Genomic DNA, 23,606 nt, shown 5'->3' with positions numbered 1-23,606 from the left:
TCGATTATACAAAAAACAAACAAACAAACATTAGTAACACTTGCCTTTCAAAGATGTGGGCTCTGGCATTAATCCAGTACCTAATTGGCACCCTTTGCCCTTCAACCACGGGTGCCCTTGGTAAGGGCCACTGCCTCCTGAAACAGGAAGTGATGGAGGCAGCTTTTCTTCCCAGAAAAGTTACAGTGACCATCCCTTTGGATTGCACAGAAGTTCTTGCTGTGATGGTGAACACACAGGTGTAGGGAAGGGAAAAGAGGAGGCAAAGAGGCAGAGGCGAGCCCTCAGGACTAGTAACGCCCCTCACAGGCCTTGAGGGCTCCCAGCCTGTGCTAGCGACCATGAAGAACCGGCAGGCAGGAATATGGCAGTGGTGAGCGGCTGGACAGAGCCTTCTCTAGCCAGGGAACTGGGCTCCTTCATGGACAATGTGCTTTCCCTCTCTCAGCACTTGCAAAAAGAGAGTGGGTACCACCAAACGCATCTGCAGTAAAGGCTCTGGGAGAGGAGTGAGCAGCAATCCTGTACCAAATACCTATTTTTAGAAGGCAACACCCAACTTGCTTTTAGGCTTTTGCCTGGTGGGCACCTTCATAGAGGGATTCTGCTGGAGTCTGAAGCAAGAAGAGTGTGAGTCATGGACCACAGAACAGGGGCACTACACCACCACCTGCAGAAGCCGAGGAGCGGGCAAAGCTACGTGGGGTCAACGGTCAGGCATGCCAGGCAGGGCATGAGGGTCAGGAGCCTCATGCTCAACTTCGAGCTCTCGCCTGTCGGAAATAAGAGGCACCAGCTGGCAGCCTGCTCAGCCAGCAAACACCACCTGCCCGGTCCCCCGGGCCTTCAGCTAGTGTAGTAGACGTGGAAGTAGAGAGTCTTGTTGCGAAGCAGGGAGTAGGAGTTGTCAAACTTGAGCAGGTAGATGCCCTCCCCGGGGTAGTCGTGGCTGCCAGCCTGCACGTCTCGGTGGCTGTCCCGCCGGTACACAGGCATGACCTCCCCGTAGCGACCCCGCAGGGAGCTCCTGGAGCCTCTCTCCACATCTCCAGCTGGGACAGGGTCTGCATGAGCAAAACGGCAGAGTGTCTGGACATGAGTTCAGGGAACACACATAAGTCCTACCTGAAGGTAAGAGAATGGACCCGGTGAACTAGTGGCTTTCACCAGGGGGGATGCTCTTGCCCTCCTACAGGAATGTGGAAATAACTGGGTGACCCAAGGGTCCAGGAGTGCTAAACATAAGGATAGCACCTGCCTCACAAACAAGCATCCCACCCCAAATGCCAATAACGCCTCCACTGAGAAGCGAGGATTTAGCCTTATGGAGCCTAGCTAGCTCCAGCAGTGTCCGGACATTAACAAGGGAGAGAAGGTATTTAGCAGGGATGATTCTCACATCCTTCACTCAACAAGGGAACGAACTAGCTAATGGGGGTAGGAAATGCAGACAAACACGCTGCACAGAGTGACCTAGACCTTCCAGCTGGTCTCCTAAAGAGCAGCAAATAAGATATGAGGTTCTCCTCTTCCCTAAATAACTTAAGATTTCCTGCAGACTTGCTTGTTCAAAAGAAGCAAGTTAAGGAAATGATTTTAAGATGATACAGGAAAATGACAGAGTAAAACTAATGCTTACGTTTTTATTATAGCCCCCACCCGCCACAGTGCCCTAGGACCATCCTGAGAAGGTATTGCAAGTAACAACTAGGATGGAGCACAGAGACTACTTTTAAAACTGCTCCAGGCGTAAAATAAAAAAGTAAACAGTAGTCAGCCAGCTGTGATCATCTGTTAGGGCGGGGGGGTGGGGAATATGGGTACATTTAGCAAAGTATAATCACTCAGTTTGGTTCCAGGCCAAGAATAAATACAAATATCATAAAACTAAGCGATAAATGAAAAATAATCTCAGGTTTATGTGTGATCTGAATAACACTGTCTCTATGCACAATAGCATTGACCCACCTGTTTCCCTGCCCCTGTCCCATCCCTGTCCCCAAGGAGATGTTGGGAAAACAGCAGGTACTGATTAAAAGGAAAAGACGCTTTCCACTAAGGCATCTATCCAATCCCACCCGAAAGCTCTTTGAGGGTCTGACTTTGGCCTGCGTCACTCAACTTAGCAGGGGATGCTGAGAGGGATTCCTCGCCCGCATTCTGAGGAAGAGGAGGACTGGCGCAACACAGGGAGTGGTCACTAGATATTAGGCTGAGCCTGGAAAGGAAACTGCCAACTAGGTTCAAGTTACATTTACCTTCAAGCCCCTCCTCCTCTTCCTCGTCTTCATCCTCATCCTCACTCGAATCACTGACCTGCACCGTTATGTCAGTGCTGGTTACAGGGGTCCAGTCGAAATAAACTCCAAAGCCAATGTCATAGTCATCGGTGGCAAACTCCCAGCAGACACGCTTCCCCTCTGGATGGGTAGGAACCCGGATGGTCACCACCTCACCCCGCTTCACCACCAGGCAGCTGTTCTTCTCCTTGCCCAGCTTGCTTTTGAATTCCTTCATCTTGGCAAAGGTCCAGATGCAGGGAGGAGCCATCAGCGGTGGGGAGACTGAAAGGACAGGCAGCTTACTACAGAGGAACCAAGAGGAAATGCTGCCACGCCTGGCATTTTGATTATGGAAGTTGTCATAGTCAAAGGCATTCTTTCCACTGGCTTTTTCTACTTCCTTTGACAAGTCACTTTCTCTTTCCTTCCATCTGTCTGCCTGCCTTTCTTTTAAGTACCCGCTGGAAACAGAGAAACCACCTCCCAAAGGTCTTACCTTTCCTGTGGTCCCCCAGAAGATCTGCAGATTCCAAGTCAGCCGAAAGAATATCTATAGCTCCCGTGTGCTCAGACTGGATCATAACAATGTCCCCAGACCTCTGTGGAGCTTGATACTTGGCCATCTGCACAACAATTCCGGTTAGAGGACATGTTAGAGTGGCAGATTCCAATTACCTCCACTCTCCCAACTCTGAGCTTAAGGTGCTAGTCAACATTCCTTCTCTTTCTTCCAGCTACAGGTTGCTAATAAATTCTAATTATTTTAATGCCACCAAAGTGTGCCCTAATTTAAAGATGTGCTCTCTCCTACCCTTTGTAACTTACCTACTCAAGACACTTTATAGAATCCTTGCCCACAAACATCCTCAGAGCTTGCTCCTAACTTGTGCATCAGCAGCTTCTCTGAGCCATGCCTCGGTCTCAGCTTGGCCTGCACAGTATCTCCCTACGGCGTCACTCATGACAGCTCAATTCCCACTCTGCCAGGTCATTGTCAATCAATTCACTAAAGCATTGCAGAGAGAATCCATTTTTTTGTCTCTGTCTGTATGTCTTATCCTATTGGTTGTCTCATCCAGTATCAGTGTTCTATAAATAATTATAATTTCCCCTTAGACCAGCCCAGGATTTGCATTTACACAGTGTATTTGCTATCAGACATCTAACCTACATGGAAGAGTGCAAATGTTCACTTGATACTCAAAAGCCCTCGACAACCCATGGCAGGAGCCTGCAATCTCTCCCGACTGGTCTCACTTCAAATCACTCAGATTAGGGTTCCTCTGTTTCATGCTATTATGCCCTAATTTCCTACTCCTTCTCCAAGCAATTGGCAGGTAACACAAGTAGTGGTGTACCAGTACCTACTGCCAACATGGGAGAACACATCAGTGAGATAGCAGTCCAGTTAAGAGACCAGAAATATATTTGCAAGAAATAAATAAATAAATTTTGTAACCTCCCAAACTATATTCTCATACTACCCATTTCTGGAGAATAAGTCTTTCAGTTCTTAACTCCATTACTAAATGAAGTGAATCAGACTGTGGCTAACTTGCTTAAATGAGTCCTTCCTTTTCCAGAAGGCTAAACAAAGGATTTAGCTTGTAACTGATTAGGTACATAGTCTTAGTAAAGTCACTAATAGCTCTTAGCCTCAGTTTCCTCATCTGTAAAGTGGAGATATATGGTACCTGTCTCACAGGATTGTTCTCAGGAATAAATGAAGCATTGTGGATAAAATGCTTTATAAAGTCTAATGCATTATATAAATGTAATTATAATGTTTGCCATTGTCTTTATTGACACTAATACCATTTGTTATTATAATATACACTAGTGCCCTGGTGCACAGATTCATGCACATTGAAAGGAAATTAATTAGAAGGTGGCCCATGGGGCGAGATTGGGCGAGATGGGCCGGACACGCCCTGCAGCCAACCTCCCACGGTCCCTCCCTGGCTGGCCGCACCTGGGGCAGTGCCGTGGCTCGAAGGGCAGCGCCACAGCTCGAAGGGCATCTGTGCAGTGAGTGGGGTCCCTCCAGCAGGTGGGGTCCCTCAGCCTGGCCTGTGGTGATCGGGCCGAAACCAGCTCTCTGGCATTCCCCAAGGGGTCTCAGATTGAGAGAGGGCGGTTCTCAGGTGACGCATCCCAGAATCAGGCTCCCTCCTCTCTGGTTCCGGGGTGCATCACCCAAGAACCGCTGCTGCCAAGTCACCACAGCTCGGCAGCTCCTGCGTTGAGCATCTGCCCCCTGGTGGTCAGTGCCCATCATAGCTACCGGTCAGAAAGTCGGACGGTCGGATGGTCACTTAGCCTTTTATATATACAGATGTTAGTAATAATATAAACAACCCATTATTCTGTGGCAGAACACCACTGCTATCAATGCCATTTCTATAGAATCTTTCCCATAAATCCTGAGTAGATCCACCACAAGACAAGCGAGACTAAGATGCAGTCCAATGGTTTAGGCTCCTCACATTGAGGAGATTCTAGACAACATGTAAACATTGATTCTAACGCTTCATTTTTTAAATAGGTGCCTACTGGTACACTGATGGGCCCTGTGGAAGATACACATGATCAATCGCCAAATAATTAAAAATGAGATGCCCCAAAAGAGCAAAGAGAATTCTGGGAGCCACCCTCACAGTGCTTTCTAATTCCCAGCCCATCCATATGTACCTAGATTCTGGTGCCATAAACTCCTTTTGAAAGAGAGAGTGAGAATGTGCTTCCTACCTTGTTGAGGACCTGGCCCTGGTCTGCAGGCCGCAATTTCTGTTCCACCAAGGCCTTAGCCTCCAAGGCACTGGCTGCTTTCCGAAGATCTTCCACGGCATCCTCGCTCACTGGAGGTACCATCTGCGGCCTCTCAGAGGAAGACAACATGTCATTCAAGACTCTTTTAAAAGGCACACTAGGCCTGGAGAAATTCAGCAATAAAACACTCTTCAAAGGACACACCCACACCCCCTGCTTTCTTCTGGCATTCAGGTCTCCTGTCAATTTAGCTGACCACTGCCCAGGGCTGAACAAGGCCACAATAAAGTGGTGACAGTACATGAGGGCCCACAGACGGACAAAGCCACATCCCAGGCTCCAGGAACCATAGTAAATACATAGCTCAGGCATTGGAGATGGACTGCAGGTCTGGTTTTATTCCTCTCTTTGGGACCCCTGCCATTTGTTCCACACACAATTTCAACCAGAGATAGAATCCCAGTACACATAAAGTCACTGGTTAAAAGCAAAGAAATTGATTGATCATCAAGACAAAGAAAGTGCACACTGATTAACAAGGCAATCCCTGTCCACAGTTATCCCAGGAGCAGGGTTTCAGCATTTCCATCACACAGCCTACCTTATGCAACCCTGTCACAGATATCCATATTGCACCCAACTCACGGGTAATAAGAATAGGTAATCAATCACTTACTTTTCTTTTTAATCTATTATCCTGATGGCTTGAACTATATCTAGTTGAATAGTTATTTTAAAGAAGCAAGAAAATAATTATGCTCGCATCCATCTTCCCTGGTTTCCAGAGAGACTAGAAAGTGCGTGAAGCACCAGGGCTGCAGCACATCCAGGTCTCTTGGGAATGATCGGTTTCGAACAAGAGGAGGCATGGATTCTTCAGAGGAGCAGTTATCAAAGTGTCTTCCGGGACCCCTGGGTCCTTAAGACTCTTTCATGGGAATCTGTGAAATCAAAACTTCTTCATAAAAATCCTAAAATATGATTTGTCTTTTTTCGTCTTCTTAAGAGTAGACAGTGGAGTTTCCCAGAGGCTACATGTGATATTGCCACAGAATGAATGCAGAAGCAGATTTGAGAATCCAACTGTCTTTTGTTATGGCAGACATTACAGAGACTTGCCGCATCTCTCTTCCCACTAAATTATTTTTGCTTTGGAAAATAGTTGTTTTTCATTAAAAACATGTTATTTATATTAACATGTAATGAGTTTGTTATTGTTTTTTTTTAAATGAATCAATAACAATGTTTTTAATTTTTCAGTTTTAATTTCTAATATAGTAAACATTGATAGATACAACCCACATAAATAAAAATTCTTTGGGGCGTAAAGGTTTGAGGACTGCTGCTTTCGGGCATCATTTCCTCTGAGTAAATAACTGGGAAACAGTACTTTTAACCACATGGGAAAGAGAGGGCTTATTTTGGAACTTGTCAGTTTCGTTTCTTTTTTCTTCATTTTTTTTCTTCCTTTCAATGCAAACAAGAAAATCCACTCCTAGCTTATAAACTATCTCTTCTTTAGATAAAACAGAGCCATCTTTTGAAATATCCTAGTCAGTCCAACCTGCCTCAGAACAAACAAGAGGTAGTTACTATGAAAATTAGCTATGGGATACTGTTGATTTTTATGGGTAATATTAATTTTTATGATTTACTTGGGTAATCCTGTGTAAATTGTAAATTGATCTATGTTGTGAATCTATTTTATCCTCTTAAACCCAGAAATTACAGTGCATTTCTTATTTCTTGACACTATTAGGTGAGCTTGATAACAAGGACTGGTCTTACTCCCTCTGTTTGCACAGGGTCTGCACCCAAGCCTGTCACAGGGAACCCTAAGGCCCTTTGCACTCTGACCCTATCTCTCCTAGAATGACCTGATCTCGCCTTGCTCAATCCACTCCAGTCACAAGGGCCTCCAAATGTCTTGAGAATCCTCAAAGAGTTCAAGCACTCTCCCACTTGAGGGTTTTTCACCTGTTGTCACATCTGCCTAGAATCCCCTCCCCCTAGTTACCTTCTGGCTTCTTCCCTGGCTCTCCCCTCCCTGGCCCATCACTCTTTGCCCTCCCCGCCACTTCACTTTTTCTCGCTGCACTCATTACTGCCTGACATATTATGTACCATATTTTGTTGATTGCAAGATGCATATTTGTTTTCAGATTTTAACACAACTGAAATATGGGCTGTCCTAAAAATTGGTGATGTCTTCAAATTGCCTGGGGCCTGGGCTGGCACGAGTCCCTCCACAGAAGATGTATGTGCATCTGCTCTGCCAGGGCGTGGGAGCCCGGGAGCACTACCAATGGAGTCGGAGTTGCCTTGAGGTTCTGTTTAAGGGTTTGCTTAGACCAGACGAGCAGAGTGAATTTAGGAAACAAACTGGTGACTAAACTTGTGGCTCATACATTCAGGGGACGTATTTTGCCCTGCCCTCATCAGTGCTAAGGCTGAGACTTTCACGTTTCCCTGTTGCCCTTTGCTGTGTAGGGGATTTTCTCCTCATTTATCTTTTCAAGGAAGGTGCAGGCTTTTGTTGAGCCAGAGCTCCATGGGGGAGCAGGGGTGGGGGGGTGGGCGGGGAGGGTCTCTTATTAGACTCACTATCGGGCATTTTTTTCTTTCTTGCTGGTACATAAAGTAGCAGTTCATCTTACAGTTGATGGCAACTTAGATTCCATGAAATAGTTTCTTAATTCTATGGTATACTTGCTTTCTGTCTGCCTCCCTCACTAAAATATAAGCTCCATGAGACCAGGGACTTGGACTGCTTGTTCATTTGTGGCATCTTCAGTGCCTAGAACAGTGCCAGGTACATGGCAGGCTCTCAATAAATATCTGTTGAATGAATAAACAGCAACCAACCATTCATTATTTATTGAATAAATAAGTGAATGTTAATTTTTGTTTGGGAACAAAGGAGGAATATTTGGAATGTGAGAATACAACAGTTAATCTGACCACTAGCCTGCCCTTCTGGTATGTGGCATCTAAAATTTAGTGTCTTTGCCTTTGTGCATCCTACTTTGCACAAATATGGTGCTGTTTATTTAAAAATATATATTTTACACAGGACATGCAACAGCCACATGAATTTAATATTCACGTTGGCGTTCTATGCTCTGAAGAATCAGTGAAGGGTATTTTGGGAAAGATGAATTGCAAATCACTTGATGCCAATGATAAACCACATAAAGAAAACACTCCCACTGTAAGCCTCCGGCTGTGCTGACCCGGAACAGGCAGGCCATCCCCAAGGGAGGGGCCAGCCTCACTAGAAAAGATAGAGCGCTCTGCCATTTCCGTTCCCAGTACATACAAAACACAAACACTCAACTCCAGGCACTACATATCGTGACTGCTGGGTTCTGTTTTCTTCACACACTAGATTTTAGAGACAAAACTTTATTTCTTTTTTCTTAGAATGTTCTATATTCCTCACTCAAAAAAAATGTATTTATTCTTAGGAGGAAAAATCAGTTCTGTGCCAAAACCCATCCCCCAAAGGTCCTTCAACTCAACAGAAAAAGGGTGGTGGCAGGAAGAAAGTTCTCCTCAGGGGATTTGATGAGAACATGAATTATCTCAAATAAAGCCTGAGGAGGCTGGATCCTCTAAAAGGAGTGTTATATACAGTAATCTAGTAGTTCTAAGCATAGAACTCAAAACCCTTCTATCTGTATTTATGAGACTAAGCTTTAGAATCAAACAAAACTAAAGCTAGGTAAATTGGAGCAAGTTACTGAATTCACTGTTTGATTTTCCTCATCTGAAAATAAACAATAGGTATACTTATTTAATGAGAGTTGCTATGAGGATTAAATGAGACCACACATTTTAACACCTGGAATAGTATTGAGCAAATATAAATATTCAATAAAAAGTGGCAATTTTATCATTATTACAGAAAAAGATTCAGTGAAGTGTGGCTTATATTATTATCAGCAACTATATTAATCATTATCTTTCATCATCTAAATTCTGGGGGGAAAGAGTTTTATTTCATATACAAAGGTGAGAAGAAAGAACTTCTATTCAAGAAGTCACAGATTTTTGCCCAGCTGGTGTGGCTCAATTGGTTGAGCATCATCCCATTCTGCTTGACAACATTGTGCTATTCCCTGATCAGTGGGACTGTGATATCCACTAGCAAAGTGTTCTCCAAGATACAGTTTTTCATTAATTATCCCATTAATGTTTCGTGTGTCCACTCATTCTAGGGCTCGGTACAACTTGCTGCTATATACTCTAATATCACTGATGGTGGGGGGATGAGATGGACAGAGAGGGAAATTAAGAATGATGACTTGAAGGTGATCATAATGGTTGAATCTGAAATTTACATAATAAAACACTGCCTCCAATAGTGTATGTGTATGTGTGTGCATGTTATGAATAAAAATCCAACATACATTTTCTTCAAAGTCCACCTAGAATCCATTTCAAATGTTTTCACATTTGAACATAGTCTTCAGGAGAACATAAATAAAGACACTACTGTTCACTACAGTTTTATTTTCTGAAAGTAAAAGAACATTTTATAACTTGAAATAGATCTGGCATTGCCCTAAATACACTTAAGGGTTGATTAATTAATGGCAAAACCATTCACTTGTCTTTCCCCTTGATGTCACTGCCCACTTCTTTCATCAATTCCTTATCTCAGAAGAGAAAATCTCTAGGAGCATTTTATCCAAAGCAGTTGTTGTCCCTACCTGTAGGGTGAGGAATGGGGCTCTGGATCAGAGGCAGAAGCCACTGGAGAGGTGACCTTGGTGTTTTCTAGATCTTCATTCTCTAGAAAATCATGGAAAGAAAAATTCAATATCTAAGAGGGAACACAACCATAATTATCTTGTATCTTTTTTAAAATCTGGCAGTTTCAAACAACTTTCCCTTTCCAAAAATATTCTGGGCATAAACTTTATACTCTGGGAGGCCCAGTACGTAAATTATTCAATCATCACATCCAAGTATTTTCAGGTAGTCATAACCCATTTATAAAAAAAATAAGTCTTTTTCCAAAATAAGTACCCACAGAATTAATTCTAATTCAAGAACCATTATATCTCAGAAAGCAGATATAATTAGGCAGGAAATATAGTGCAGAGTAAGATGTAGGATTAAATGAACTGTAATTCAGTGCCAAAGTATACAATGTCACCTCTATATTCAATAAGCTCAGATCACGGTATCCAAGATCAGGTAAAAGATTTTTGTAATTTCATTCATTTACTAACTCGCTCATTCACCAATAACTTATTGAATACTGTTAGACATCTACACGGAATATAGTGAGGTGCATAATGAAGGCTATGGTCCCAAGCTAACAACAAGCCTATGGCTGGTATGATCATTGCCATTTTGCAGGTAAGGAAAATAAGGCATAGAGACAAGATTCAAAGCCAGGCAGTCATGCTCATAACCATTAGGTGCTACTTGGTTTTGTGTTTTATTCATTTAGCCTTTCCTTGAGCACTCAGATATTAAATAACCCTTGGTTTAACCTCTTCTGGCTAAGACTGAAGCCTAAAGTTCACGTCTCAATTCAAAATTCAACTTACTAAAGCAAACCTCAAACCCTGAAAGTTTCAGAGTTCGGGGAACAACATAAAAGTGCAAATGACAAGCACATATTTATGATCCAATTTTAATCTAGTCTCATTTTTTGTATGTAAATAAGACCTATTTTTCTTTTCACACTCTCATAGAAAGAAAAACCTTAGCGCTTATGCCATGCAATTTTCCTCTTGTAAGGTAATAGAAAATATATATTAGTCTCTGCCCCTGGTTCCTGGCACAGAATTCCTAAAGCCCTTATAATTTCCTAAGTGATAAAAGCTGGGAACATCTTTTGTTCTAATATTTGGTCTTTAATCCAGGTTGCTGACACTGAGTTCCTAAATCCCTAGGCTGGGTGATCACAGTGTCTTCTGTTTTAATGAGGTGACTCTTGGTGGGCTCCTGGATGGGGGCCCATGCACCAAAGGGCCTCGGGTTGGGTTCCCAGTCCAGGGCATGTACCTCACCTCAGTTGCAGGTTCATTCTGCCCCAGTCGGGAATCATGGGGGAGGCAACCAACTGATGTTCTCCTCTCTCTCTCTCTCTCTCTCTCCCCTTCCTCCCTCCTTTTCTCCCTTCACTCTCTCTAAAAATCAATGGAAAGAAGTCTCCTCAGATTAACAACCAAAAAAGAATAGTATCCTCTATTATCTATATTTAGGAGCTTATTGTATTGCCTTTCACATTTTTTTTAAATATGTTTTTATTGACTTCAGAAAGAGGGAGAGGGAGAGGAGATAGAAACATCAATGATGAGAGAGAATCATTGATCGGCTGCCTCCTGCAACACACCCCCTACTGGGGATTGAGCCCGCAACCCAGGAGTGTGCCCTGACCAGAAATCGAACCATGACCTCCTGGTTCATAGCTCAACGCTAAGCCACTGAACCACATTAGCACCTTTCACATTTTGATCTGCAGTCCAACTAGATTTTTTCTTTTTCTTTCCTTCTCTTTTCTCTTAGGATATCCAATTGCCCCAGCAACATTCACCATCCTTCCCCCACTACTCTACAGTACAATCTTCGTTGCAAATGAAAGCTTTATCCTATTCCTAGGGCCTATGACACTGTTGTGTAAAGCTTCAAAATAAGTCTTCTTTTTAATATAAGAGTGAATATTTCTTTTCTAAAAATATATTTTATTGATTTTTTTTCAGAGAGGAAGGGAAAGGGATAGAGAGTTAGAAACATCTATGAGAGAGAAACATTGATCAGCTGCCTCCTGCACACCCCCTACTGGGAATGTGCCTGCAACCAAGGTACATGTCCTTGACCGGAATCGAACCTGGGACCCTTCGGTCTGCAGGCTGATACTCCATCCACTGAGGCAAACCGGTTAGGGCCAAAATGAGTCTTGATACCTGATAGAGCAAATCTTTCCATCTTGTTCTTACTAGTGTCTTTACTATTTGTGGCCTTCACTTCTACATATATTTTAGGACCAGCTTGTCAAATTTCAAAAAGGCCAAAATCCTGCTGGGATTTTTATTGGGATTAAATTTTACCTATGAAGTTGGGGAGAATTGACATCTTTATAATATTGAGTATTTCAATCTAAGAATATGTTATATCCTTCCATCCATTTAGATATTCTTTATTATCTCTCATTAATCACATATAATAAAAGCATAATATGCTAAGTGTCCAACCGTTCATGAGACCGTTTGTTCATCCGTTCCACCAATTGCTATGATGCACACTGAACACCAGGGAGCAGGCACTCTGACCCGTAGGTTAGCTTGCTGCTGGGGACTGGGGACTGGCCGATGGGGACTGGGCGAGATGGGCCAGACATGCCCTGGAGCCCTCCCATGTTCCCTCCCCAGCCAGATAAACTCCCAAAGATTTCGAGAGGGCACAGGGCAGGCCGAGGGACCCTACTGATGCACAAATCCATGCACCGGGCCTCTAATCCGATCTAATAAAAGACTAATACGCAAATTGACTATCACACCAACACACACGATGGCCACCCACATGTGGTCAAAGATGGCTGCCCCCATGTGGACACAAGATGGCCGGTAGGGGAGGGCAGTTGTGGGCGATCAGGCCTGCAGGGGAGGGCAGTTAGGGGTAACGGGGCCGGCAGAGGAGGGCAGTTGTGGGGGACCCAGGCCTGCAGGGGAGGGCAGTTGGGGGCAATCAGGCCTGCAGAGGAGGGCAGTTGGGGGTGACCAGGATGGCAGGGGAGGGCAGTTATGGGTGACCAGGTTGGCAAGAGAGGGAAGTTAGGGGCAATCGGGCCAGCAGGAGAGGGCAGTTAGGGGCAAGAGGGCAGTTAGGCATCGATCAGGCTGGCAGGCGAGTGGTTAGGGGTGATCAGGCTGGCAGGCAGAAGTGGTTAGGGGCAATCAGGCAGGCAGGCAGGCGAGCAGTTGGGAGCCAGCAGTCCTGGATTGTGAGAGGGATATCTGACTGCAATGTCCAGTGGGATCGGGCCTAAACGGGCAGTCAAACATCCCTCCAGGGGTCCCAGATTGGAGAGGGTTCAGGCTGGGCTGAGGGACACACACACACACACCGCCCCCCCCCCCAGCCCCCGTGCACAAATTTTGTGCACCGGGCCTCTAGTATATTATAATCTTCTGTAGAAAGGCTTTGAATACAACTTGTGAGATTTATTCCTATTTTTACTCTGTGGTAAATAACATTTTATTTACTTTGTTGCTGGTATATATAAATGCAATGGAATTTTGCATACTGGCTCTGTATCTAGCAATCTGCCAAACATTAATTCTAGTAACTTATCTGTAGGTTCTTTCAGATTCTTCATGTACATAGTCATCATCTGCAAACAACAGATTTAACAGGATTTCTTTCGAATCCTCATATATTTTATTTTTCTTGCCTGACTGTACTAGCTGGAATATCCAGTAAAATAATAAATAGTAAGTGGTGAGAATGGTTACCCTGTCTTATACACAGTCTTAAGAAGAAAACTCTCAAATTTCACCATTAAGTTTTATGTTGCTTGTAGGTTATTTGTAGATACGCTTAATCCAGTAATGAAGTTTCCTTTTATCCCTAGTTTGATATAGTTTTGAATCATAAACAGAGGTTGAATTTTATCACACACTTTTTTCTGCATCTATTAAACTGATAATTTTTATACTCTAGTGCAGTGGTCAGCAAACTCATTAGTCAACAGAGCCAAATATCAACAGTACAACAATTGAAATTTCTTTTGAGAGCCAAATTTTTTAAACTTAAACTTCTAACACCACTTCTTCAAAATAGACTCACCCAGGCCATGGTATTTTGTGGAAGAGCCACACTCAAGGGGCCAAAGAGCCGCATATGGCTCGCGAGCCGCAGTTTGCTGACCACGGCTCTAATGTATTAAAATGGTGATTTACAGACTTTAAAAAATGTTAAAATAACTTTTCATTCCTGGAAAAACCGAACTGGGACCTATATAATGCTGGATTCAAAGTTAATATTTTATTCATGACTTTTTGCATCTATGTTAATGAGTGAGATTAAACTGCAATTTTCCTCTCATCTAGTATAATTTTGATGCTGCCTGGAAGAGTTAGTTATTCCTCTGGTGCAGGTATGAAGATGATAAAGCCTGTACTTGATAGTCTGAAAATATCTTTATTTCATCTTCTTTTTTTTTTTTTAATGTTTTTATTGCTTTCAGAGAGGGAGAGATAGAAACATCAATAATGAGAGAGAATCATCGATCAGCTGCCTCCTGCATGCCCCATACTGGGGATTGAGCCCACAATCTGGATGTATGCCCTGGCTTGGAATTGAAATGTGACCTCCTGGTTCATAGGTCTACACTCAACCACCACTGAGCCATGCCAGCCAGGCTCATCTTCATTCTTTTTTTTTTTTTTTTAATATATTTTATTGATTTTTTTACAGAGAGGAAGGGAGAGGGGATAGAGAATTAGAAACATCGATGAGAGAGAAACATCGATCAGCTGCCTCCTGTACACTTCTACTGGGGATGTGCCTGCAACCCACGTACATGTCCTTGACCAGAATCGAACCTGGGACCCTTCAGTCCGCAGGATGATGCTCTATCCACTGAGCCAAACCGGTTAGGGCTCATCTTCATTCTTGAAGACTTTTCACTTTCCCAGGGGGAAAAAAGTTCTATACCAATAGTTTTTCTTTCACTATTTTAAAGATAATCTAGCTCTCACTGCTCTGTACAGAAATCAAGTTTTCAGCCTAATCACTATTCTTTTAAAGGTAAACTGAAATTTTTCTCTGGCTAGTTTTAATATTTTCTCTTTGCTTTGGTTTTATAGCAGTTTTACTTAATGAATACCTACTGTAGATTTCATTGTACTGATACCACTTGAGGTACATAGAGCTTCTTGAATCTGTAGATTGCATTAGTTTTGGAAAATTCACAGCTATTCTCACCTAACATTGCTTCTATCCATTCTTGCTCTGAGTCTTCACCTTCTAGGATTCCAATTATACAAATATTAGACCTTTTCACATCCTCTATGACTCTTATCTCTTTCCTAAATTCTCTATGATTTCATATATTTCCTTCTGGATATGTTGTTCTGACCTTTCTCAAACTTTTCTCTCCTTGAACATCTATAATAATAAAAGCATAATATGCTAATTAGACCAGACTTCCTTCCTGAAGAAGCCAGGGCTGCGAAGGAAGCCCAGGTCCTGGGTGCCAGAGGGAAGCCAGTGCCAGCAGGTGGGGGAAGGAAGGCCTACTCTTGCACGAATTTCGTGCATCAGGCCTCTAATAATAAATATAATTACTTTTAAGTCTGTATGTAGTAACTCCAAAATCTGGTACCTGTATTAATCCACTTTTACTGTCTGTTGTTCACATATCTCTACTCACGCACTTAGTCATTTTGATATGTGGCAGAAATTGTCCTTGCAAAACTATTTATAGAAATAATTGGAAGCCGCCCTAACCGGTTTGGCTTAGTGGATAGAGCGTCGGCCTGTGGACTGAAGGGTCCCAGGTTCGATTCCGGTCAAGGGCATGTACCTTGGTTGCGGGCACATCCCCAGTAGGAGGTGTGCAGGAGGCAGCTGATCAATGTTTCTCTATCATTGATGTTTCTAACTCTCTATCCCTTTCCCTTTCTCTCTGTAAAAAATCAATAAAATATATTTTTAAAAAAAAGAAAGAAAAAGAAATAATTGAAAGCCTACAACGATCCTTCAGAGATTTGCCTTGCTTCTTCCATGTACTTAGGAGCACAAGTATCCTGGAGTCACCTTAGTCCAATTACATGAACTTAGATGTATCTGAGCTGAGCTATAGTCCCTGTAATAGCCTACTTCTAATCTGCCCTTAATGCTAGAACATGGCCTTTCATGGTCCTAACCCAAAGGAAAGGGGATTCTCCAGGGTTTCCCCTCCTTGTCTGGTCCTGAACATTAATCCCTGTTGCTTTAGTCCAGAGAGGCACTTTTACAGCATTGCCATTCAACCTCCCCTCAGGAATCCAGCATATGCCCTCAGAGGAGAAAGGAGCACCACAATAGACTCTCATAGCCTGGTAATTTTTCATTATGTGATGGCTCTCCAGTATCTTCAAGCAGATGTTTATATTTTGACAATTATTTCCTAATTGTCTCCAATGGGAGAACTAATCTCAACCACCTAGCCTGCCATTACTCAGAACAGAAATTTACATGGTCTCTTTACCTTTTTCAGTTTAAAGGTACCTTAGCAAATAAAATGGAAACAAATAGAAATTTTAAGTCTTCCTTCTTTCTGTCATTGGCTAACAGTATGAGCTTATCTAAGTAATTGTTCTATCTCCCTTTGACTTATCATGTCGCTTAGATCATAATGAAGACTTCAGTAAGGTTGAATGTTTAGACAGAAACAAAATTAGCACAAAAATACTGGAAGATACTAGTGGATTTTAAAAATAACAAAAAATTATTCCCTAAGGAGACTTACAACCTGTATTTCATAAAAAATTCATCTGAGAGAAAAAGGCCTGTAAAAGGTCAATTCCTGATGACCAGAGAGGCAATAGAGATGTACAGAATGGCTCTTACAATATAAACATAGTAAAAAGCTTGTAATACATTTGTATTTTTTCTGAGTTGGTAATATATTTATATTATTCAAAATTCAAAAAGGTAAACATTTACAGTGAAAACTTTCTCCTATCTCAGTCTCCACCTTCAAAGGCAACAAATGTTATTGTGTAGTCTTCCAGAGATATTTTATGCATATACATACACATATATATTCTTTTTTACACAAAAAAATGAAAATACTAGACATACTACTATGCCTTTGTTTTTTCCACTTACATCTTAGATCTCTCCACAACTATATATGAAAAGCTTCCTCATTCTTTTCTACAGCTGATTAATATTTTATTCATTGTATATTCCATAATTTATTTAACCAGTTTTCTATTGATGGACATTTATGTTCTTTCTAATCTTTTACCATTACAAATAATACTATAATAACCTTGTACCTGTGTCATTAAACAGGCACATGAATAAATCTATAGGATAAATTCCTGGAAGGAATGTATTGATGAGGGCATATATTATAATTTTGATAGATATTGATAAATTATCCTCATTGCATTTGTACCAATTTACATTTCCATCAGCAATGCATGAAAGTGCTTGTTTCTACACATATTTACCAATATAGCGAGATATCAAACTATACCCATTGTAGTTATGATTTATTTTCCTTATCGTTAGTTAGGTTGAGCATTTTTCATATGTTAAGAGCCATTGCTTATAGCATCTTAACAGCTTGATGTATGCCTGAAAAAAGTGAAAAGATATTGCTTTTTAATTTTTAAGGTTAAAGATATATGCTAAATTATGTAAGAACTGCTGATAGAACAACTTGTAATTAGATTCAAAGAGGCAGGAAGTAAGAAAAGGAGAAAGAAATACATAAGCTGCCCTAGCTGATTGCTCAGTAGTTAGAGTGTTGGCACAGGGACTGAAGGGTTATGGTTCGATTCCGGTTCAGGGCACGTACCTCAGTTGCAGGCTCAATCCCTGGCCCAGTTGGGGTATGTGCAGGAGGCAACCAAGTGATATCGATGTTTCTCTCTCTGTTTCTCCCCTTCCCTTCCACTCTCTAAAAATCAATAGAAAAAATATCCTCAGGTGAAGATTAACAACAAAAAGAAATACATAAGTTTATTTCCAGAAGTATAAAGTGTGGAAGATGGAGTCTTGTTTTAAAGAAAAAGCAATTTATTTAGTGAAATTTAGACCTACTATAAAGAAGCAAAAGCCAATTTTTCTATAGTTTAGCTTTTAATATGTCAACCAAATATAGACCAGTCTGTAAGTATTCCTAGAAGAGACCAGAGAAACCAGGACAAGTTTTGAAATTTTAGATGGTATGTGGGAAAATGTTTTTATTTTATTATAAAGGGTATGTATTTATTTCACTATGTATTAGGAAAAACTGGTAATCACAGATATTATTTAGAATAAAACAAAATGTTAAATGTCTATTTAAAGAAAAAACAATATTGGAACGTATTCTCTAATGTGGCAGAAATCATGATTGTGCTATCTGAACGGCCAAGGTCTTAAAAACAGTGAACCAAGAAGGGCAAATGGAAGCTCAAGAATAACTCATTTTATAACTGATGGCCACAGGAGAAAGGGGAAAAAAGAATCTTCCTTAAAATGATTTCTTTTCTATTTTTTAAAATATGAGTTTTCTTTCCATGTTACCAGAGTATGGTTTCAGGCATTCTGGTCATGCTACAGATTTAAATTTGCTTTGTACTTATACTTTCTCTGCAAAGAGAACCAAAAAGTAGGTTTTCTAAAGTATTTGAGTATCAGGTCAGAGTTCTTTAGAACAGGTCTCATAGGACTTCCCTTTCACTAAACAGGCTGGCTGCAAAGAGATAATTAGCCTGGGCTTTTACATTTACAAGCAGAGCAACCAAAAGCAGGTTATGTGGTTACAGGCTTGAGAGGCTCAAACACAAATTAGCTAAGTTTATATTCCAACCAAATCCAGAGACCATGTAATCCAATTTCTCTTCAGCCCTTATGGGTGGGACATGCTCCTGAGTGGTCAGATTATATACCTTAGGTTGTTAATTATGGACTGATTTATGACAGGACTAATTGGCTAGCTCAACACCATAAAAACACAACCGCTGTAAGAAAAAAAAAAATAACCCACAGGCAGACAAATTTGTAGGGCATTTTGACATAAAACGGTAAGAGAGGGCTCTTTGGCATAGAGTTCTATACAAGAAAGATTTATTGCACTGAACCATGAACAAGTTTACCTGTTCTAGTCCTTAATGTCTAAATGCATTGATAGTTCTCAGGTCATATACACCAAACCAAGTCTACTGTTGATTCTAGGGTCATAACAGACTTTGCTCTTTATTTTTCCCAAAGCTCTGTAATGTTAAAAAAGGAGGAGAAGGGGGAGGAGGAGGGGGAGGGGGAGGGGAAAGAAGAGGGGGAGGAGGAGGGGGAGGAAGAGGGGGAGGAGGAAGAGGAGGAGCAGGAGAAGGGGGAGAGGGAGGGGGAGGAAGAGTAGGAAGAGGAGGAGGAGGAGGGGGAGGAGAAAAAAAAGCCTGCTCTAAGTGATACAACATGTATGCCTCAGAGAGTTTTACTCATAAAGAGTGATATATTTCTCCTCTTGGGGAATGAAGGACCCAGGTGCCCCAAATAAGACTTTTAAAAGAAAATTACAGTTCATAGACAATAAGAACACTATGACCACTGGAGAGCTTAGATCAGAAGAACATAAACACTTTTCCTTCTTTATCACAAAAACTTTAGCTAACAAACATGAAGACCTTCAAAAGGTATTCTCTGCAGAGAATATTTTTTAAAAACAAGTTATTATTCTGATTACAATTCCTGCTTTTGAAGGAATGTACATGAAAAAATCAAAACCCTTAATTCAATAAAAACTGAAATGTCCAACCTCTTTTTTGTTGTTGTTAATCCTCATCCAAGGATATTTTTTCCATTGATTTCTTTTTTTTAAAATATATTTTATTGATTTTTTTAAAGAGAGGAAGGGAGAGGGATAGAGAGTTAAAAACATCGATGAGAGAGAAACATCGATCAGCTGCCTCCTGTACACCAGCTACTGGGTATGTGCCCGCAACCAAGGTACATGCCCTTGACCAGAATCGAACCTGGGACCCTTGAGTCCGCAGGCCGATGCTCTATCCACTGAGCCAAACCGGTTAGGGCTCCATTGATTTCTTTTTTTTTTTTTTAATGTATTTTATTGATTTTTACAGGGAGGAAGGGAGAGGGATAGAGAGCTAGAAACGTCGATGAGAGAGAAACATCGACCAGCTGCCTCCTGAACACCCCCCACTGGGGATGTGCCCGCAACCAATGTATATGCCCTTGACCGGAATCGAACCTGGGACCTTCCAGTCCGCAGGCCGACGCTCTATCCACTGAGCCAAACCGGTTAGGGCTCTATTGATTTCTTTAGAGAGAGTGGAAGGGAGGGAGGATGGGGAGAGGGGACAAGAAAGTGAGAGAGAGAGATCAATTTCAGAGAGACACATCCATCAATTGCCTCCCACGTGCACCTAGACCAGGGCCGAGGATCGAACCTGCACCCCAGGCATGTGCCCTTGACCAAGAATGGAATCCAAGACCCTTCATAGGTCTCTATTACTCATTGGATCATTTTCCAAAGGAAGGTGGCAGAAGGGTCCAATCAAATTCCTCATTTGAAGCAGTTTATTGAGTTATCCCTAGCCTATGCATCTCTGAGCCAAGCCAAATGCATAATTTCCACACTGCTTTGCAAACCCAGCTTAACTCTAACTCAAGGTTTCTCAATAGTAACACTACCGATATTTGGAGCCAGATAACCGTGCTTTGGGGCGGTCCTGTGCATCAGAAAACGTGTGCCAGCATCTCTGGCCTCTACCCCAGTAGATGTGAGCAACAGCCCTCCTCCTCCTGCCAGCCTAGAGCTGTGACACTAAAAAGTCCCCTGGGGGAGGCAAAATCACTCCTGATTGAGAACCACTGCTTTCACCCAAAGAACGTTCTTGGATCATCTTAACCCTAATTCCTCCTAATCACTTGATGCTCCTCCAAATCTGGGTTGAGACAATTCAGCAAATATTTACAGAACCTCTAGGACACAACATTAAGGGCTCTAGGAGATACACAAGATAGAGTCTGTCTCTCAAACAGGTTTCTTGGGGGTGGGGAAGCGGGGTAAGTACATCAAGAGCTGTAATAAAAGACATCCACTTATATGCTTTGAATTTTTTGGTTTTTGTTCCTGTAGGTATTCTCATCTTACCAAAGTAAAACCACCTTGAGAGCAAACACCATACCTGCCCTGGGGTACTACTACTTGATTTTTGGCCAATAAAAATTAAAATAAGCTATGGTAAGCTTCATCATAACAAGGTGGCAATTTCATATGGTCAGTAAAAACTCCACAGGTAACTTGGGCACAATAAATTCATCTCTCAGAGAAAATGATTGCTGATAGGAAGTCAGATAATATAAGTCTTTTTCCACATTCTGGCACAAAGCAAGCAATATAATCTATCATTACTATTATTTTATTAGCAACAAATCATACCCCAAGGGGAAAATACTGCTCTAGGATACATTACCAAGTCCCTACATGAAATAAAAAGAAATCAACACTCACCCTGCTTTTTGAGGGCAAGAGGGAGAAAGTAACCCTAAGTATTTCTGTCAGTGTCCTGGGAGGAAAAAGTGAATGCAGGAACCAATTGGGGGTATAGGAGGATGGCATTCAAAAACAAACCCATTATCCTCCAATATATCTTGAACAATTCTTATTTCTTTTTTTAAAGAGAGAGAGAGAGAGAGAGGAAAGGAGACTGGAAGAGAGAGAGAGAGAGAGAGAGAGAGAGAGAGAGAGAGAGAGAGAGAGAGAGAGAATTAGTTGCTTCTTGTATGTGCCCTGATAGGAGATCGAACCTTGGTAAATCAGAAGGACACTCGAACCAACTGAGCTACCTGGCCAGGGCCCCTGAACTATTCTTAAGACCTTCCTAGTTTATTTTATTTATTTTATTTAATTTGTTTAATCCTCACCTGCTTAGAGAGAGGGAGAGAAAAGAACATCAAAATCGATCAGTTGCCCTTCACACATGCCCCGACCAGGGATCCAACCACAACCCAAGTATGCGCCCTGACCGGGGATTGAACCCTTCGGTGCACAGGACCATGCTCAACCAACTGAGCCACTCTGGCAGCCAAGACCTTTCTATTTTAAATGCTTGGGTGTGTCTGCCATAACCACACAAGGATGTAAAGGGGAAGCAAAAAAAAAAAAATCCTTATTTTATAAATGTTTACACACGCAAAGGGCAGATGTTTATGAGACTTCCTGGGTGTTTTTTTTGCTTCATCTTTTAGAAATGGTGCTTCATATTTCTGTTGCTATCAAGTTAAATACATGCCATCAGTTTTGAATTTACTACAAGGCATGGCGTTCATAAGAAGGAAAAACGAAACAAAAACTGTTACATGTTTAAAAGCGAGAGAACAGAACATAAAGTCATGGGGGAGAGCTAGGTGATTCAGAGATATGTGTGTGTTTGACCAAAGCAGCTTCAGGAGATGGGAGGTACTGGGGATAGAAGTGAACGACAGGAACAGTCACCATGCTGGGACACACGCAGACAGGAACACTTCAGACAGCCCATGGAGTTTAGATGAGCAAAAACAGATCTAATTCTCCTAGTAATGGAAACACAAGTGTTGTGCCCTGGGCTAGGCAGCAAGTGCCTCCTGCATGGTAGCTCATGTGACTCAGCCATCTTATGAGGCAGGTACCCACCATGTACAGAGGAGGAAACGGAGACACAGAGAAGTGACTTACTCAAGGTCACACTTCATTAGCAACTTGGAAAGTCAGATTCCGGCCCAGGCAAAGTGGCACCACCTCTACCGCCAGACTAAGGGGTCTGTTTTCATTTCAGCCCCGGAAAGTTCACGTCTACTTGCTACTGAGTGAGACCAGTTCTCTCTCCCTATCCTTTTGTATTTCAAAAGAGCATCCTTTTAGCTGTGAACTGTGTGGTGATCATACAGGCCCGACAGGTAAAAATGTGATAGATGGACCGTTCTGCCTTTGGACTCCCAAGTAATGCACACGCGTGGGTAGCAATAGAGACAGGTCCCCCGAACAAGATGATGAGGGTCCTGGAGAATGAGGGAGGTCGCCAAAGTTCCTGTTTCAGCCCCTATTTCCTGGTCACTACGTTCATTCCAAAGACCCCCGACGCCCAACCCATACCAGAGCTAACGGATTCCAATTCTCCTTTCAACTTTCCCACTAGAGACGGAGGATGGAGGTAAGGCGGGGGTGCCCCTCGGGCAGGGAGGCTAGAGCCAAGTGAGATTCTGCACGGAAGACGAGGCTGCCTACCCGGATGGGGGCAGAGAGGCGCGTGGAAAGGTGGGGTCCAGGACAGCGGTGGGATCGGGTGGGGAGCCAGGGCGGGGCACAGCGAGGCCCGCGGGGCTGGGGTCGGCGGCCAAGGAGTGCTGGGCGGGTGTGCAGAAGCTGGAGAGGTGCCGGGCGGAGCAGCCCCGTCAGTACCACCCGGGCTGATCGGAGAAAGGAAGCGGGGCAGGAACCAAGACCTTTCAAAACAGGAGTAGAAAATAACCTCGAGCGCAGACCACCGCCCGGGGAGAGGGTGGCGGGGTCGGTGGTCGCGGCCCCAAAAAGCGTGGCCCCAACAGAAGCTAAGGCTGGGGCTCCGCGAGCGAAGGGGCTGCCCAGGCGGGGCAGAGCGCGGCCGAGCCCGGAGCCGAGGTGCGGGCCCTGCGGCCGGGCGGCGCCCACCCGCCGGCGCCCCGGCCTTGCGTACCTGAGGCGGCCGCTTGGCTCCCCTCCGCTCCCGGGACGTCCCCGAAGCCGCCCGCCGGCTCTCGACCCGCTGCGGCGCCCCATAAGCCCGGCCCCTCAGCCGCCTGCGAGTCCGACATCTGCAGCCGCGCCGCCAGCGCCTCCGCCGCCCGCCACGA

At 43.0% G+C, this 23,606-nt stretch overlaps 1 protein-coding gene across 1 annotated transcript; it reads right to left on the bottom strand.

The window, feature by feature from the left end:
- On the bottom strand, positions 1 to 23,597 carry TMED8 (transmembrane p24 trafficking protein family member 8). The gene is made up of 6 exons (XM_008138789.3): positions 23,450 to 23,597; positions 9,767 to 9,848; positions 5,031 to 5,160; positions 2,779 to 2,905; positions 2,259 to 2,564; positions 1 to 1,064 (listed from the first exon to the last, which is right to left on the bottom strand). The coding sequence occupies exons 1-6, from the start codon at positions 23,565 to 23,567 to the stop codon at positions 847 to 849; spliced, it is 981 nt and encodes a 326-aa protein (XP_008137011.2). The 5' UTR covers positions 23,568 to 23,597; the 3' UTR covers positions 1 to 846.
- Between the last annotated feature and the right edge of the window lie 9 nt (positions 23,598 to 23,606).

This window comes from Eptesicus fuscus, chromosome 5 (genome assembly GCF_027574615.1).
Source record: "Eptesicus fuscus isolate TK198812 chromosome 5, DD_ASM_mEF_20220401, whole genome shotgun sequence".
Classification (NCBI taxonomy): Eukaryota; Metazoa; Chordata; class Mammalia; order Chiroptera; family Vespertilionidae; genus Eptesicus; species Eptesicus fuscus.
This window is presented reverse-complemented; position numbering and strand designations above follow the sequence as displayed.

Coding starts and splice junctions, on each gene's coding strand:
- TMED8 (XM_008138789.3), bottom strand. CDS start 23,567: ATGTCGGACTCGCAGGCGGCTGAGGGGCCGGGCTTATGGGGCGCCGCA. Junction 2,906..5,030: donor AGGGCCAGGTCCTCAACAAG/GTAGGAAGCACA, acceptor ATTGTTGTGCAG/ATGGCCAAGTATCAAGCTCC. Junction 2,565..2,778: donor TCTGGGGGACCACAGGAAAG/GTAAGACCTTTG, acceptor CTGTCCTTTCAG/TCTCCCCACCGCTGATGGCT.